The sequence below is a fragment of the Falco rusticolus genome, chromosome 3, assembly GCF_015220075.1.
Source record: "Falco rusticolus isolate bFalRus1 chromosome 3, bFalRus1.pri, whole genome shotgun sequence".
Lineage (NCBI taxonomy): Eukaryota > Metazoa > Chordata > Aves > Falconiformes > Falconidae > Falco > Falco rusticolus.
The window spans coordinates 67,922,333-67,940,485 of record NC_051189.1 but is presented as its reverse complement, the minus strand read 5'-3'; the positions used below and the strand labels follow the sequence as shown (position 1 = coordinate 67,940,485).

Sequence of the window (18,153 nt, the reverse complement as noted above, 5' to 3'; positions counted from 1 at the left end):
AAAAAGCCAATGGAAACCTGGACAGCTTTTCACCAGGAACACACCATGTTTTCAGCCCAATTTTGCACATAAACCAGGAAATAAAATATTTTTTCTATTGGCTTGTGGCCTAAGGATATAATAACTATAAAAATATAACCAATAATAAGGGCTTACATTTCATAGAAACCAGATCTGCACTCACGTAATAGGTAGAGACAGGAAGGTTAAAGACAAGAATATGAATTTCTTCCACTGTACCATTCTGGAATGACTGGTTACCATTTGTATGGCTGCACTGGTTATGAGTCCTAGACATATACATGATGCCAGTGTGCCACATGGTAGTTCCCATCCCATCGATAAAAACAATTTATTTCTGCTAAAGAAAAAACATCTTTTTCATTCTTAGCCCATATTTGGCAAACATCAGCCAACATGTGAAGATTCTTCGAAGCTCCAGAAAAATGAAAACTGTTAGTTAAAACTGAAGCATTCAACTTCCACTAGTTGTAATTGCTCCTTTTATCATTCAGAGAGTGTAATAATAAGAGAACTTAGTATACTTACTAAATGCCTTTTCTTGGACACTTTAAAAATACAAACTTCCTGCAGTGAATTGAAACTGACTGTGGCAATACCCTCACACAGATGTATGTTTCTTGCTACCAGAAAAAAAATTCTGGAATTATGATTACTAGTTAGGGTTGCAAGCAAAATTTGGCCCTGTATTTTTACTTTTTTTTTCTTTTCTTTTTTTTTTTTTTTGCTTATGTGTTTCAAGATATTGCCTGACCAGCAGTGAAAACCCCACCTTTTTGAAAGCGTCAGACTTTCCTCCAAATATGGTTGCTTTAATAAACTGAAAACAGGGTGGAAAGAATGGCTTCAGACTCTCAAGAAAGTGAGTAGCTGCCTTCCAGGAAATTACGCACTTACGTGGTGTATGTCCTGAATCAAAATTAGTTTATTCAGGGACATCATAAAATCTCCCGCTGATATTCCTTTACAAAGTCCATGGAAAATTCATGATGTAACAACTACAGCTTCTCATTTTTTAGCCATTTCTCTCCACTGTACATTAGACAATGGTCACGACTCACACAGCAATTCCTGACGATATTACACTATCCTCACAATAGTCAGTAAAACAAAAACAACACTGGCTTAGGCAGCAACACTTCTGCGCCTGTTTGAACAACATCTATTCAAATAATCAAACACTTACATGGAACTACTAAAAAGCACAATTAAGATAAAATGTATTAATAAATGTTTAATAGTTACACTTTTCCTGGTCTTCTGAAACTAAGAACCAATTTAATTTTATCTGATATTAAATTTTTATAACCAGGTGGTAGGAAAGCTTTACTAATTCTGGGAGAGAAATCCTGCTTTACATGCCAACCATGTGGTAACTCTTAAAGTTGCACCTATTAATTACAAACTATCTTAAAATTACAAAAGGGCAACTGAAACAACACTAGCTTTCAACTATGTCTCAGTCCAAAATAATGGATTAATCTATATGTAGTCTCTAATTTTCACCCAGGGACATTCTAGCAGACTCTTGCAAAATCTTCACAGTAGGTAATCTATTTGGGCCTTGTGAAAAAAAAATAATAGTAGACTTAGCATTCATTTAAAGAAGAAAGCCAGTCTTTACAATTCTACTTCCTTCAGAAAAAACACCAAAAATACCCTCCACCCCCCCAAGCAATTATTCAAAGTCCCAGCTACCAAATTTGATGCAGACCTTGGGCATACTGATTTGATTTTACAAAAACGAGAAAAAGAAAGGTAAACAGTGAGCGAATGTACTATTTGTGCTGTAACATGGTATTTGACTTGCGTTACTCCCCAGTGCAGAGGAACTCCCTTGCTGGAGAAAATATAGCAAAGAGTAAAGACAGCTTTACTGACCTGTGTGCTGCCGCCGATGCTTGGTGAGGGCATGACGTGTCCCGCCGGCAAAGCCACAAAGGTCACAGAGGAACGACTTCTCGCCTGTTGCAACAATAAACAGATGAGGGACTGCGGAGGTCACAGATCATTAAAACATATCTATCAAGGCTTTCAGGGTTACTAATTCCTCCAATCAAATGTTTCCATGTAAATATGTCAAATGGGAATGAAATTACCACTGCGGTTTATTGACTGTGATAAAATCTGAAAAGCACCACTGAACATAATTACATACTTGTCAGACCCATAAAAATTAGCTTTATTATCAATGGAATGGTTTTGTACAACTTCATTTCTGTTAGATGTCTTCCAGATGGGGCTGCTTTATGCACTTGAACAGTTTTTATGCATATCCTGATTTTTTACAATTCCCATACATCTGGCCTTTCTGTGCTGAGTAAAGATTGCCTGGAAAAAAAGTTAATATACTGTATATATGATTCTGCTTAAATAAAATATATTGAATTTACTAACAAATTAAGGGTACTGAGAAATTTTCAACAGACTAGATCACAGTCATCTTTAGTTACCTTCTATTTATTAATAAGTATTAAATTATTTTCTTGAATATACAGAAGAGCCCAGGCAACAATAAAAGCCACATTATTCAGTACCAGTGGCAATTCAGCACTGTTTATGTTTCTAAAGTTTTCATGACATAAAGAAAACAGGTCTGGGGATTGCTACTGAAACTGCAGCAGAACTCATATTGTTCGTCTTCAAATAATTCTTCATTCCAGACCTCTGGACCAATTTAAGAGATTTTGGCAAGCTCAACACTCATTAAAAGTGAGTAAACACTCTCCTTTTAGTTTGGGTTTTTTGTTTGTTTTTTTTTGTTTTGTTTTTGTTTTGTTTGTTGTTTGTTTTAATAGAAGCTAGGATTGTGCCCCATTGTCTGTAAATACAATCTATCATTTCACAGCAGTATTTTTACTCAGTATGTACTAACATGCACAGCAATCTTAGCCCATGAAGGCCATATGGAAGGTCATTATGACTTAATAATGCTAACCTTAGATATAGACTCAATGACCTCAAATAAGACTAAAATTTTCAAAATATTTTTTTTTTAAAGAATTGCATTAGTCTTTGGAGCCAAATTGTCTCTTTTCACACTAACATAGTGGAGAGCGGGCTGGTGGGGCCATGATGTGGAATTCATTCCCCGTGGGGAAGGAAATTTAGTTTCTACAAAAGATGGCTGGGTTAAGAGGTCAGGTTTCAAATTTCCAAGTCCTTCTGTGAAGACAGAGGGATGGAAACCTCCTTGTTGTTTATTCTCACATAACCAGGCAAGCTAATTCATGAACTTTCTGGAAAAACACAGTGCCTCAGTTAACTTCAGATGCCATTAACATAAGCAAGAGACCATCTTGTGAGTGGGAGCTCCCCAGAGAGCACCAGAGAGACCAGTTGCCCTCTCCCTCCACTGCCTCCATGTAGGCCCCAGAGGAATCCCAGCTCCCCACCCCAGTCGCTGCAGCATGGGAGTCCTTGGGCCCTGTGCTACAAGAAGGAAAGTAATTCCTTCAAAGTTTCTAAGGCAGCCTGCTCTAAAATGGGATCATAAAAATGCTGATTAACCTCTACCAGGTAGCTAGGCTATGAAATGTGATTGGAACATATTAATCTCCATTTCAGAATAAATGGTATATTGTTATTTTCTGCAAATAAATCTAGGTCATGAAAAGCAGACTGAAACAGGATTTTGGGACTTCTTGAAAATTTGGTCCATTGATGAGAGTATCCCGAGGCAGTATCTAAGGCGTGAAATAATTTGGGCACCTCCCTTTAGGAGTCAGCTCTAGCCATCTGTGATTACAATTGAATTTTAAAAAACCCAAACAAACAGAAATATCAGAATTGAAACTCATCCTATCACATGAAGAATGCATATGTGCAAAATGATGTAACAAACTCCAAATTTTACTGCAAAATATTTGTCAGTAATATTATTGCTAAGGTTATACATGATTTTTACACAGAGATTTCTGCATAATCTCTTTCTTTTGGTGGTTTTTTTTTTTTGTTTTGTTTTTTTTTTAAATCAGGATCTTTGGCATGTAGCACTTCATCAAAACATCAAAGAAAAGGAATAGAAGGACTACACATAATTATTAATTATAATTAAATATTAATTTAATTAGTAAATTTTAAGTATAAATATTTCTAAGTAGCTGCAATGCCTAACACCCCAGCATAAAATTCACACTTTAAAGTTAAATGCTGTTACATGCCTACCAAGAAATTGCTCGTCATCTATATATTGCCATAAATTAGCTCATGTTGCATTTAACGTCTAGGAGCAAGCTTCAGTATGGACTGCAGCTTCATACACTAACGAGGACACAGGCTACCCATACCATCTTTGCAAACTCATGGATTAGCTAGGTAGTTTATATTTGGGACTTTAGAACAGCTTCTTGAGCCACAGAGAAATGATTCAAAACCAACCAACAGCTTTAAAATAGGGAAATTGATCCATTCCATACAATTATTTGCCAGTTAAATATTCCGCACTCCTCTAGGTCAGATCTGGGAGCTGTCATGCAGGCAGGGCTCTTTAAGGAGTCAGTGAGGCTTTGGATCTGAAAACCTGAGACTGGAGGAGGTTTGGCCCCTGCTTTTTAAGCTCAAGAAAGGTGGTGATGTATTTGATTTTTTTGCAACGTTCATTTTCAGGGACATTAATGAATTAATTACCTTATTTGTGTATGTATTGTGGTATATGCATAAATACATGTATCCACACAGACACACAGAGAAAACTTCATCGCCTGTGACTTTAAGTTCAACTTCACACCATTTCCTAGCCCTGAAGCTTGATGTGGGTTGAATCCCTCATATCTAGGCAAAATATTTCATCTCATGTTACGGGCATGTATTGATATATACATGTATTTTACATTCTTCTGGATATGCTTAACAATTTTATCATTTCAACTTCAGAATTTGCGACTTTAACTTTTGGGAAAATGTAAGGGCAATATTTCACTTGCTGTACAGGGGGCTGATCTAACTTGCCATGTTTATATGATAGCAGAAATGCAATAGAAAACGGTCCCTTTCTTAACAACTTGAATTAGTTTCAAGTGTGCCATTTTGCATTCAAATGTAGAAAGACACGGAAACCAATCCTTTATTTTCTATTAGAAAACAGCCACTGTCCCCTACCTCTCATTATGGTGCAGACTACAAGACCTAACAACAAAAATCCATATTATTGATCTAGCCAAGTCTCCACAATTATTCTTTAGAAGGAAACGCCGACAATAAATTACATCTGCACTGGCTTTTCATCTGCTGTTCGATATAAGTGATCTCTCAGGGCAGGCTGGAGACCTTAAATCGTCAACACCCTTGTCAAAGAAGCTAAGGAGGCCTGGGCTTCCCACAAACAGCTTTGGAGGAACTTTTAACCTACAGTTTCAAGCTATAGCATGGATTTTTAGAAAATTGGGGAGAATCTGTTCCGGAATAATAAACAAATATTTTTACTTCCAGTGAAAACACTGGGTTTGATGTCTGTAAGTAAATGGCCGGGCTGTAAGTACAGCATGATTTTTCCAAGTCTCTTTTTCCCTTTCTCAACCACACACATGTCTAAGTTCCTAGAAGAGCTCAGATAATGTAATGTCAACCTTACACCGCTTTTCTTTATGTACTATAATTATATGAAGCCTAATAGAATTTCAAAATCTGCATTCCATACATTTATTTCTTCTGAAACCAATGTCACATATTGGTTGTATGAAAAATGATATTTACTGTTATTAGCACTGAATGGTATTTTTAAGGACTTCGGCATATTTCACAGGCACTTATTTTCTAGACACTGCACTTGTCACAGCTTAAATTTTATTTAACTTCAAACCTAGAATTAACAATGCCTGTTCCCTTGCTTAAAGGTTCTGTATAACTTAAATCAATTAAATTTAAGCACATATTTTACAAAAATGCTCACTTGACCCATCTGAAATACATCACCAAATTTGATTTTTTTTTTTAGTAATTATGGTTCTCTGAAGAGAAAGAAAACCAAGCTTGTATTTCAGAGGGTATTTTACTTGAGCATACAGTGCCACACACACACACAAAGGCTGCAAGGATAGAAAAGGATTCCTATTAAAAATAACAAGTGCTGAAGAGCTTATTACTTCTGCTCTTTCCTTTGCACCTGTACTCAGTTAACTGAGCTTCTTTACATAAAACCTGGTTGTTTTTAGTCGCCAGCAGCTCTATCCACCATTTAATAGATATATAAAGGATTATTGCAGACACTGCTAAGAGGATGTTTACTTTTACATGTGTTTACTTGGTTAAAGAAATGAGTTGTGTTTGAGCGATCATCCCAGAAGCTCAATTAAACCAAACTCAGATGGCAAATCCCTAATTTCAGTCCGTGGCATGCTGTTCCCCAGCTCCAGCTGTTGTGGGGCAAGAACTGGAAGCAGAAGCTGGCACCCTCCAAAAATGAAACGGTTTCACTAATTGGCACAGGAGCGGTCACTCCCTTTCTGCCTCTGTCACCCAGTTCTGCTGTGGCCCTAGGGAGAAACACATTCCAAACCTGTGTGAGTCCTAAAGTGGTCCTTCATGGCGGAGGCCGTGAGGAAAGAATAATGGCAGGTGGGCCAGGTGCACTTGAATGGCTTCTCTCCCGTGTGCAGCTTCATGTGGTTGTTCAGCGCCCACTTCTCTGTGAAGCTCCTGTCACACAGGTGACATGTAAATTTCCTAGGTAAGCAAGAGAGGAGGAATTAAAAGCCCGCACATGCACAAAGCAAGCAAAGGAGCGTATTTTTAACCCGAAGCATGGTAAATGCATAGACTTTCGTGAAGAGAATTGCAGACCAGGACTGTCATGTCTGTATAACCAGGCATTGATTTTTCTGTCGAGGCCTGGCACTTCAGCCATTTATTCTCTGCTTTGCGGTTGGGCCCAACGGGTTTGAAAAATTCTGTTACAGTCCAGTCACCCCTGAGGCAAATGTGAGAATAGATTTCACCTGTGCAGGCCCACACCACTTATCCAGGGCACTGGCTGTCAGAGCGAAGGCTAAATGAAAAGCTATCCATACTAAACTACTCAGACAATCACACTGCTCGGTGCCATGCTGCCGCTGCTGCCGCCACTGCCTTGCCGGCTTGAAATACTACTTGTAATAACGCTGTTGCGATAATAAACAAAAACTGTTTCAAAACGAAAATGCAGTTTTTAAAAGGGGTTGCAGAAACCGAAGTAAGTGTTTTCTGATAATGCATTCTCCTCCCCAGTGTTACCACAGGAAACATAAAAGATCCCAGTCGTGGCAAGGAAGGAAGGAAAAGGCAATTCATTCTGCTGAGCAGAGCCACTGCACTTCTTTGCACTGCAAGATAACTTCGTAACATCACGCAAAGCCAGCCTAAATCTGTGGAAACCTTGTTTCACATTTCGGGTTTCATGCTGTGAATTTTGGTAAAGCAGACACCCTGATTCAGATGTTTGTGTTTTACAGCTGTAATACTGCAGCTGAAAAGGCTTTGTCCCCCTTTCTCAACATTGGGCTGCACCTTCATATTATGCCTCACTGTCTCAAATACAACGTGAATTTTTATGCTGGCAAATTAAAAAAAAAAAAATGAACAGAGAGATCTAAGCCACAAACAATCTTTTATTATTGTCTTGCATGACATTTTAAATGTTTCTTCATGTTTTGCAGGAATAAAATTAGTCTCCCCTGCTAGGAAAAAGAAATATATATATGTAAATATATAAAAGCCTAGAAATACAGAACCAGAGGAACTCCCTACAAAGTTATTAAAGTAAATCTGACTGTGTACAGAGAGGTATATCAATAGAGAAAATGTAAAGCACCAGGTAAACTTTAATAGCAGGGTAACTAGCCTCAGCCTCCTCATACATGTGAGTTTACTTATTTAGTAGGTATGGAAGCACACTATGTGGTTATTGCTATAGCCCCGTTAATTCAATAACAGCAGCAAAAAAAGGCAGTGAAATACATACTGTGACATTGCTGCTATTATTTAAGTGTTCAGCATTACATTGTAAAAATCCTTTTTCTTATCTGGGAAAAAATCATATGGGCAGAGGTGCTGCAAGAAGAGCCTGTGCTCTGCAGAGGACATGTGGAAGCAGTGCAGGTCAAGAGGTGATGACAGAGAGAGATGACCAGGGTGTCAGTAGGTCAGGTTTATGAGGAGAGTATAGATTTCACCTCTTTTACCTACCTACACCATAGAGAACAGATCATTTGGCCTCCATACAACTAGAACTAGGCTTTTCAGATTTAAAAACATTTAGTGACAAATTTGGTAGACTTCAAAATAATCAGTGATATTTTTGTAAGAATGGGTTGTGTGGTCTGGTGATAACCGCACCATTTTCAACAGCAACTGTCCTAGCCTACGAAATTCCCCTATTTCACTTGTCTAGACTGTTTTTCCACTGTTTGCATTGTGAGGTCCAGCTCTTATGCCTGCCTTATCAAAGATGCATTATTTCTGGCAAGTTACAAACAAAATGATTAAACCAGATATGTCACTGTCCATAATCTAGGAAAAAGCTAAATGTTTTAATATGTTAATACTATAATTTGCACTCAGTAGGTTTTTTCCTAAACTGCTGCACAAATACAGCAATTTTCATATATGTATAATAAAGCTAACTGAAAATTTCTTTAAAGGACTTACTTAAAAATTAATAATCTATGTTAAGCAACCTATTTAAACAAATGCTAATTTCTCCCCCCAAAAAACATATTTTCACAAACAGAGAGTGAAAGATGAAGAAGACTTGTGTACAGTTCTGCTATATCCCAAAGGAAAAAACCCACCATATATATGCTGAATTGAAAACAGACTTTCAAATTACTATATCACTTGATCACTGCTTAGTGGCACTAGCGAATGACAAATATAGCTAAATACTTCCAAATGCACAGTAAAAAAATATCATGTCCGTATATCTCCCTGACAGGTCTTCATGCATTTCACATTTCAAAAGCGTGACAGGGATCTTATTTCTAAGATAAATTCCCCTATCTACTTATTTCCTCGTGTATTTATTGTAGATCTAACCTTCTACTACAAGAAATAAATAAGCAGGTTAAGTAGATGCTATCTTTTAACAAATAGTTTCTCCAGACTGTATTACAACTTTATGAATGTAAAATAAATCCCTCATTTTTAAATCCACCAAGACGTACATTTAACAGTATTGCACCTATTGAACCTCAATGTGTACTCTATTATTCACACACAATAAAAATGTTAAAATAACACTGAGAGTCTGTCTTTGAAGTGACAAAAGCCAGAAAAATCAGAATTAAAGCTGCGACTCCATCTCTAACCAACCCCTGTGTGTGCCTTTGGTAGCAGTCCAAACAGAGTTTCTGACCTCTGTTAAGCTATCTTTGTATTCTTTTTTCCTTCCCCCCCCCCCTTTTTTTTTGTTTTATTTTTTTTTATTTATTTATTAGTTGCCCTAAATGGAGAAGGATAGAAACAGATCACAGGAGGCTCTAGTGATGATAGTGATTTCTACTTGTCTCAGGTTCAGAGACAGTACAGCTGCTTAGGCACTTCAATGTAGATATTTTTGTAAATAAACAATTGTTAAATTAATCAGGCTTTTTTTTGTTGTTTCTCAGTGCTTTTAGACTTGGAATATTTTAACAAGTTTCTGTTGCTCACTTCCAACATTTGCAACAGAATTTCATGCAAGAATTACTGATCAAAGTTTATGACAGTTTATATTGTCATACATATGTTGAACATTCTTACTCAAGCACAAGATATAAACAGTACTGCTGCTGATTTCCTGATGTTTTGTATCCACCTGTGGTTAGCAAAGGCCCTTTTAACAATTTTTCTCAAAGGAAAGGTTGCAGTGTCGGCCAGTTATCACAAACTGGTTGGCAGCAGCACCAGCAGAGTGTGGTTTACAAGGAATATAGGGAAAGAAATTCATCCATCCAGAGTTTAACAAGGAATGTTTGTTGTGTTTTTTTTTTTTCCACAGGGTTCCTGGTTCATTCAACATGCAAGATGGCCCTGCTCTACAAGCATCATTTTGTGGAGAAGACTTTTGCCTTTCAAAATACTTCTCACATGAAGTTTTCTGACATTTTTTTCCCCCTTTTGGACAGTAACCCATATGCCTTAGCTCTGTTTCAATTGTTAAACCCCATGTTTTCCTACAGAACAAACAACAAAATAAACATTTCAAATTTTTGAAAAAAACCCCCCACTTTCACACGATCCATCAGTGGGGCCTGCATAAATTTATGCCACCATTGATAAAAAGACAACACATATCCTTTACACGAACAAATGCAGGAATTGGGGACTGCATTAGATCTCAACAAAATTTGCTAATGGTACAAGAAACCTAATATATGCCATATTAAACTTACCCTTCTTGCTGAAAGCACAAACCACAATTCATCAGCTCTTCTGTCCCTACATTATACACCCTCTCTCCCTTCACTTACCTTTTCCTGATCCTATGTTCAGTCATCTTTTTCTCAGTCCTCCACCTTAGCACCCATTTTTGTCATCTTCCTTGCTGCTACTTAAAACCTCCTACACACACAAACACAGCTTCCTATCCTTACTCTTAACCCATAACACTCACATTGACAAAGTTATAGTCAACAAAAAAGGGTATCTCAAAGTGTAAGAAAAATTAAGTTTCGCTCAGAAAACATAGTATGCATAAAATTATCACACATGAAGTGTATGTGTTCTTTTCTTTTTCGTGGGCTGATACACTTTCCAGGGATGGTTATGCAGGAACGGAATATAATTGATGTTTTCCAAATTCAAAATTTCTGCATTGGAAACCACATAGATCTTGGGCCCTGAAATCTGATGGAAAGCTGCATTTTCAAGACCTGAATAATTCACTGTCAGGTGGGGGGTGGGGTAGGCAGGGAAGGGGTTTTAAAAATTTCATAGTAATTTTTCAGCAGGGAATCCAGATGCTTATTAGTTCAAATATTACTACACAAAATCTATGCAGAAGACATCGATGATATAATTATACTGATTCCATCACATCTTCCTAATAAGCACCTACCAGAAACACAAGCTTCCTATGTGATAGTTATAGAAAGAGAATGTTCTTACCCTCAATAGTCTTGTAAGGAGACGGGTATGGCAGTAGGATGGAAAGCTGTGGAACATACCTAAAAGCAACACTGAACTGTGTACCATTTTTGCAGATTATTAAAACTGGATTATGACCTTAAGTGGTAACCCCAAATCCAACAAGCAAATATATTCCTCTAAGTTCTTGAAGTTTGTGTAATTGATCTGGCTTTATTCTGGTGGGTCACAACCTACTGTTGAAATATGTGTATAAATTTTAAGATGTAATTGCACCACTAAACTGTACCTGTTTTTAAGCATTTAAAAATACATAAATCAATAAGTGCCAGTAAGCACCTATCAGAGGACAGTCTGAAACATGCAGTTATCCTGAGAAAAGGATACTTGCATGGAAGAATTGCATACTGATGCCTCAAAAACAAATGCAGCTTGGAAAACTGAGCAATGTGTGAGGTAATTTATCACACCTTTGAAAAAAGCAAACCAACAAAAAAATATGGTACGTTCAACACACTTGTTCAAATGGGTCTGAAAACTTGACTACATCACATTCTGAAAAGTCTCTCAAAAATTGTACCGGGGGGGAGCCTGCACTTATCAGCACTCACATTTCTTCAGCTCCGAGGGAAAAAAAGTGTTTTCACAACTGCCATTGCCTCAACTCTCAGTCTTAAAATAAGATTGTTCTGTCTGACTTGTGCATCAGCAATAGGTTACGCTCATCAATTTCTGACCTTTGCTTCAGCTTTTAAATATCACCGATTTCAAATTTACCTGTCCTAACACACTGGCCTGAAAGCCTTGTGTCACAGAAGTGACAAAATTGGCCCGTTGCATTCAATGAAGCAGCACAGCAGAGGAAAATGTAGGCCTGTAGCTACAGGTTGGTTAACAACTCCACTAGCAATATACAAGCTAGAATACATCTCTTTCTTCAGTCTCTCCTGTGACTCTGCAGTACATTTTGAGGTGAAATGTAGTCAAAATTCAGACTTCTTGCAATTTAAATTTCTATGTTCCAAATTAAAAATATCTTCAAACATAAACAAGTATAAACAAAGTAGGAGTAAAATTACTTTATGTGAGGAAAACGGCCTTACAAGCCAACTGAAAGATGTGATGCAACCACCAGACACAGCCTCATGATTCCCATTGTATTCATTAAGGTATAATGGAAAGTTTTAAATTTATCATCTTCCACAGGGTTATAATATTCTGTCAATTTTGTAACATTAATTTTGCTGCAGAGCTTTTTATAACATAGAATCACTTAAAATAGTGTGACAGCCTACTGTTTAATGCACATAAAGGTATGTTTCATTAACACTACTCTATGAGGTTTTACTAGGACAAATATATAATGTAGAAAAAAATGAACATCTGTATATAATAGTAGGGATTCAAAACCTTTTATGCCAATAAAACTTACAGTTCCATTTGAACACTTTTTTCTTTACCTAAAGGATTCTAGAACATGGCACTGGAACAGAAATCCTGGCTTAACACAATCTAATGGAACAGTGCTATAAAATGGGCACATTTTTTGCAGTTCCATTACCTTTATCAGTTGCTCTCCATCATTAATTTCTCAGTTGTGACTACAATGCATATGACAATGTTTTTGCCTAACAAAAGCTTGGTCTGCCCTAAACCTATTCTGGATAAATAAATCTCATAGATTTATATTCGATTCTGAGGGGAGAAAATTATGAAAGATTTTCAATTCTGAGGAAGAAAATAAATCAGTTGACTAAATGTTCTACAGAAGCACAAGTAGCTCGTGGCATTCAGGCAGAGGCAGAAGGAAAAAACAGTACTGTAGTTCAGTCTATAAATTAGACTGAATGTGACTCATCCACATGTTTGTAAATACATGTCTTTAATTTTTAAGAGGAACCTACACTGTACTGGAGTTCAGAAGATCAGATTCAAACCACTAGGATCTTTATGACTCTAAACACAGATTATGCTATCAAATGCCTGCACATTTTAAGAGGTGAGACTACCCTGAGATACCATGTATGTTCCAAAGGTTACAGCAAGATGTCATTTACATACTCAGAACATCTCCGAAGATGGATACAGTTAAAGCAAAGCTTGTGTTTAGAAATGTCTTTTAATTTCAATTTTAATTAAACCATTATCTGTCTTCAAGGTTTTTAGAAATTTCTTTCCATACATTTTGAAAATAGAAGGGAAATCAAGATAAATATTTGAACTCAAAATTATTGGCACCATGATACCAGTGGTTGTTTCCTGTTTCACAAAGAGAAACAGTTCCTACGTTTTAACAATGCTTTTGATATTTGCTGTCAATTATTACGTTTTTTTTTACTTTGGAAATCTAGCAGCTCACCACCATAAAACTAGTATCTTACAGCAGAATAGCAATGTTGACAGTGACTTGTGTCATTAGAATAAATACCAATAGCCAATAAAATCAACTCACGGACTGGTGATGCTTGAAAAGCAATGGTTACATATTAATTTTGAGCTAAATCTTACCATCCCCTCTGAGATGGAACACCCACTCAGGTAAGAGTTGACCTGTTATTCTACTGCATGTTTGCAGGAGCAGACTGTTAACAGCAAGTTTTGCTGTATATAAAGTTAATAGTTTAAGCCTTGAGCAGAGCTCCCATGAAAAGTTTCCTCTTCAGGATGGATATCTAACTAGGTCTAAGAGTCAAACTAGACTGTAGTCTAATTAAGTATAATGTTTGCAAAAAAACCTTCAATCCTGTACTAGACCTGAGTAGACAAAAAAATTTTTTCTTCCAGGCTTCTGACTACCCCCATGCTCAAGTGTATATAATTTTAAAAGACAAATAAAACTCATCTCTCTATATTCACCAGGTGCTGGAGATCAGCTTTTCTTTGTAAATTTGCAATCAGCTACTTGGGAGTTCTCACATTTCTGATTTTTCTAAAATGCTAAAGTCTTCTACCCTTGGCATTCTATCGTATCCAAAAAACCCAGCACATAATAGCTAGAAACCAGGAGATACTGACTCTTACTCTGAACAACAATTAATTCCCAACTTAATTAAAATCTTTATTAAAAATACATTTTTTAAAACTCTAAAGGCCTTACAAAAGTGATGAAAACTACTCTTTTGCTAACAAAACGAAGGAAACACAATGAGTTTAATTTAGGTCACAGTGACATCAGAGAGGTTTATTTATTGCCAGCTTTGTTGCATCCAACAAAGCTTTAATCTGTGACACGCTGTAGCTTGTAAAACAGCAAAGTGGTATGGTATCAGAGAAACTACACCATGCCATGCATTTCTGGAAATGTCTTGTGTCAAGCACATTACACTCAGCAACATCATCAAGAAAAAAGAGATTTGGGGTGTGTGTGTGCATGTGATTTCTGTTTACATTTACAGTTGAAACAGCCTTTGAAAACTCCTATAAAGACTACATACTGAGAGACAGCTGTTTTTATGCAGTCAGAGATGATGAGAGTACAATGTTTTTATGAAGCTGAAAATCAGGGCAGACCTTGGGTTTTACAAAGAAAAAAGGTGAAAATCAAGGCTTGCTTCCATGAACTGCAGAGCTCATCCAGCATCAGACACATACATCTCAGTAGGACAGAAGGGTGGGAAAACTGGAAGATTTCAGCATGTATGGGACAAGGATTATTTTGCTTTTTCAAGTCAGAGTTTCATCAGGTATTACAGGAAATGGAGTGCAACAGCTAAGTCTAATGTGGACATTCAGTTCCAAAGCCCCCTCCCAATCCAGCCATGTTTGGTTGACCCCTTGCAACTCTTAAGTCTTTTGGGAGCACCTTGGGAAATGCTAAACCATTGTGGATAGATTAACAAAGCCTGGAAAACTACAGTGGCCTGATGGACGTGTGGCTGCCAAGAAAGTGACTGAGTAAGGCTTTAATGTTACATTTGCCTGAAAAGAAGGTTCCTCTTAATTTTAACAAAACGCATATTGGGAATTATATGTATTTGTAGCTCAGCTAATTCTTAATTAAATTTTAACATATGCTACTATGCTTCAGACTGCTTAAAACATCAGACTTACTCAAATCCACGTGCCAGCAATAGTTTGTATCTGGTGGTTAATTTAACCTGAGTACAGCTACCAGTAAGAAAAGTTCACCTGCTAGTGAGAAGCCCAGATTTCCCTGTTTGTTTGTAAACCTCCCCAGCATGGTCTAATTCTAATAAGAGAGTCATTCACAGTATAACTCTGTGCTGCAGCGCTGACAAGTAGACAAAGACTTTGATTTTGACAACTGCATTTTAAAGGTATTTTCTAAAAAAAAAAAAAAAAAGTTCCAATGCTATAGCCACTAAAAAAAAATTAATTTACTATGGATGCATGGTTCGTGTATTTCTTTAAATTGAGAAGAAATGAGAGAAAATGTCCTTAGAGCCAGACAGAAGGTATCTTAAATATATAGGGGAGCAGAAACCACACATTTTGTATGTTTTTCAGCATTTTTTTCTCTTTTAAATCAAATTGCTCAGTCAAATAATCATTTTACAGGAAAAAAAAAATCAAAACTTAGAATTTTTTAATAAAACAGTTTTTATTCAATTAGTGGGTTGTTTTGTTTTTAAATCTTTGCTGTTTTTAATTTACTTTCACATGAAATCATAGTGAATAAAATAGAACCGTGATTTATAAAAAAATTCAAAAAGAAAATCAGAAAATTTCCTAAAGGAAAAATAAGACTATATGCTGAAAATAATGTATCATATACTTACTAAAAATTTAAAGCAAGAAAAAATGGTAACATGTCTTTTATTTGATCTCTGCAGTTGATAACTTCCCACTAATTGATTTTTACAAAGTTACTTATTTTGGTATTGTATTTAGACAAATATCTGTACAGTCTTATAAAAGAATGACTGCTGATTTGTGATTTTAATAGGTTCTCAGACTCAGAGTTCACAGTTGTCACAGCACAGCAATACCAACTTACAGTATGATTTTACTGACATCAGTAAAATATCAGACAAACTCAGTTTGACTCAAATCAGCTATAAGCACTATTTTTTTTCTAAACCTAATATTATTATAATGCAATTTTTCATTATTAGTCCAATTCAACTTGTATTGAAGTCAATGAGATTATACTGTGTTCTATAAGTATTAGATCAGGCTCTACAATGATGCTACGGCTACAACAAAATGAGTCTTGTCAAAAGGACTAAGATATAGTACATCAAGCTTACATTGTTAACAAATTATTAGTTTATTAAAAACTGAGTTTCCAAATTCTCATTTACTTTTCAACTGTTTGTTTATTGTATCTCAGCTGGCATAATCAAAATAACTGTTCATTTTCATTTTACATGAGCTGTTTCAGTCACTTTCATTTCCATGGTTTTGTCCACTGGCATAATGTTCGCAACAGTTTGCCAGCATTACTGAAAGATGTTTAAACTCAAGTAAAACATATGCTTTATAATTTTGCTTATATTATAGCAAGGGGAAGACTGATACTGACCTTAAAAGATTTTCAAGTACTTAAACAAAATTTCCACTTTAAGCATTGGTCAACCTTTCAAGACCCCTTTGAAACTGGGTTTTGTAAGATTTTCTTTTGATTTCCTTGTGATTTAGGCAAAACACCGTAGCACTCAGTTGGCAGAGAGCGTTGAATTAGGTCAACTTAGTATTATTTGTGATAATAGTGGAAGCACAGTACAGCAAGATGATAAGACTGATATAATTGTTTTAATATAATACGCAAAATGTTGCACATGTGGAATACAAGAATCGAGAGTAAAGAGGAATATTATATGTTTGAGAAAATAATGAAAATCCAGCTAAAATTCATGGTCTTTTTAATATCACACATTTTGCTAAAATGCCAAGTGATATTCAGAGTGCTGTGGTGAGTCTTAAATCATATATATTCTGTCTACTGTAAAAACTGCACATTCAAAAATAATTAAAGCCAATATGTCTAAACTACAACACATAAACTGATGTACAATCTCATTAAAAATATACTGAGACTTCTGTAGAAAGCATCCCAGGATTCAACAGGAAAAATGTCTATTTGAGAGTATTATATAGTATTTATCTCTATTTTAATGTAATGTTTATCACTAATGTGCTAGCAGAAGCTTTCTTCTCAGAAGGTTAACTCTTTGAAATTAAACAAAAATTAGCACATGGGAAGTGTTTAATTGTTGTTCTCTCCTTATTTTTAAATGGAGGATGTGCATAACATTACCAAGATATGCATGTATTTTTAATCAAGATATTATCATTCAAGGTTGTGATTCCTAAGCAAAATGCAGTTCCCCTTCTAAATATAAACACAAGAGGATCAGAGCATTGTTGCGCAAATCGTTATGCTTTTAACAGCTGCTCATTTATGGTGTCTATAATTTTGGAAACAATAGGAATGTGAACAATTGACTTCATGCACAGAAATGTATTCTTCTGCCAGGTATGTTCCCCTAATTGGTCATGTTTCTGCTATGTCTTACCTTCTTATGACCTGGAGATTAATTTTTTTAAGATTCTTCCAATAAATCTAAAGAACTTTCATTACAATTTTTAAATAATTGGCACTGCCTACTTAAGAAAACATAAATATGTGCAACAAAAACTACAATAACCCTGAAGTCTAAGATCTAAGTACTTCCATTTTCACGGTTTCATCCCTAAATCTTCAGATCGACAAAACAGTAGATTTTCAGTACAGCAGATTACTTTTATTAAACTACATTTCAGATGTATTTCAATCATATTTTATTACCCTTTAAAATTAAATGAAATCAGAAGATTTAGAAGATTAAATGTCCTTAAAAAAGATTAGACTATCTTTCCTATTATAATGTAGTTTTATTTCTAAGTTTTCTTCTCAGTCTGTCCATACCAAAATATGACCCTGTCAGCAACAAATAAAGTATTTGGTAAGTTTAGATCATGGACTGCTTATTATTGGCTACAGTAACTCTGAAAGCACACCTGGATAGTCATTTCCATGATATAAATACTGTAGAGTCAACCACAGCTGATCTAAAAAGCAGGATATTTTTCCATGTCAGGTCTGGTCTGATGAACCATCAGGCAAATGACAGTGCCATCAGTCATAAA

General features: G+C 35.9%; 1 protein-coding gene across 1 annotated transcript in view; it reads right to left on the bottom strand.

The window, feature by feature from the left end:
* ZNF407 (zinc finger protein 407) overlaps positions 1-18,153 on the bottom strand; it is a 344,239-nt gene that overhangs the window by 137,263 nt on the left and 188,823 nt on the right. The window contains exons 5-6 of the mRNA XM_037379189.1: positions 6,518-6,684; positions 1,903-1,986 (exon numbers count right to left, since the gene is read on the bottom strand). Of these exons, the coding sequence (XP_037235086.1) occupies positions 1,903-1,986; positions 6,518-6,684 (251 nt within the window). The remainder of the gene's footprint in view (positions 1-1,902; positions 1,987-6,517; positions 6,685-18,153) is intronic.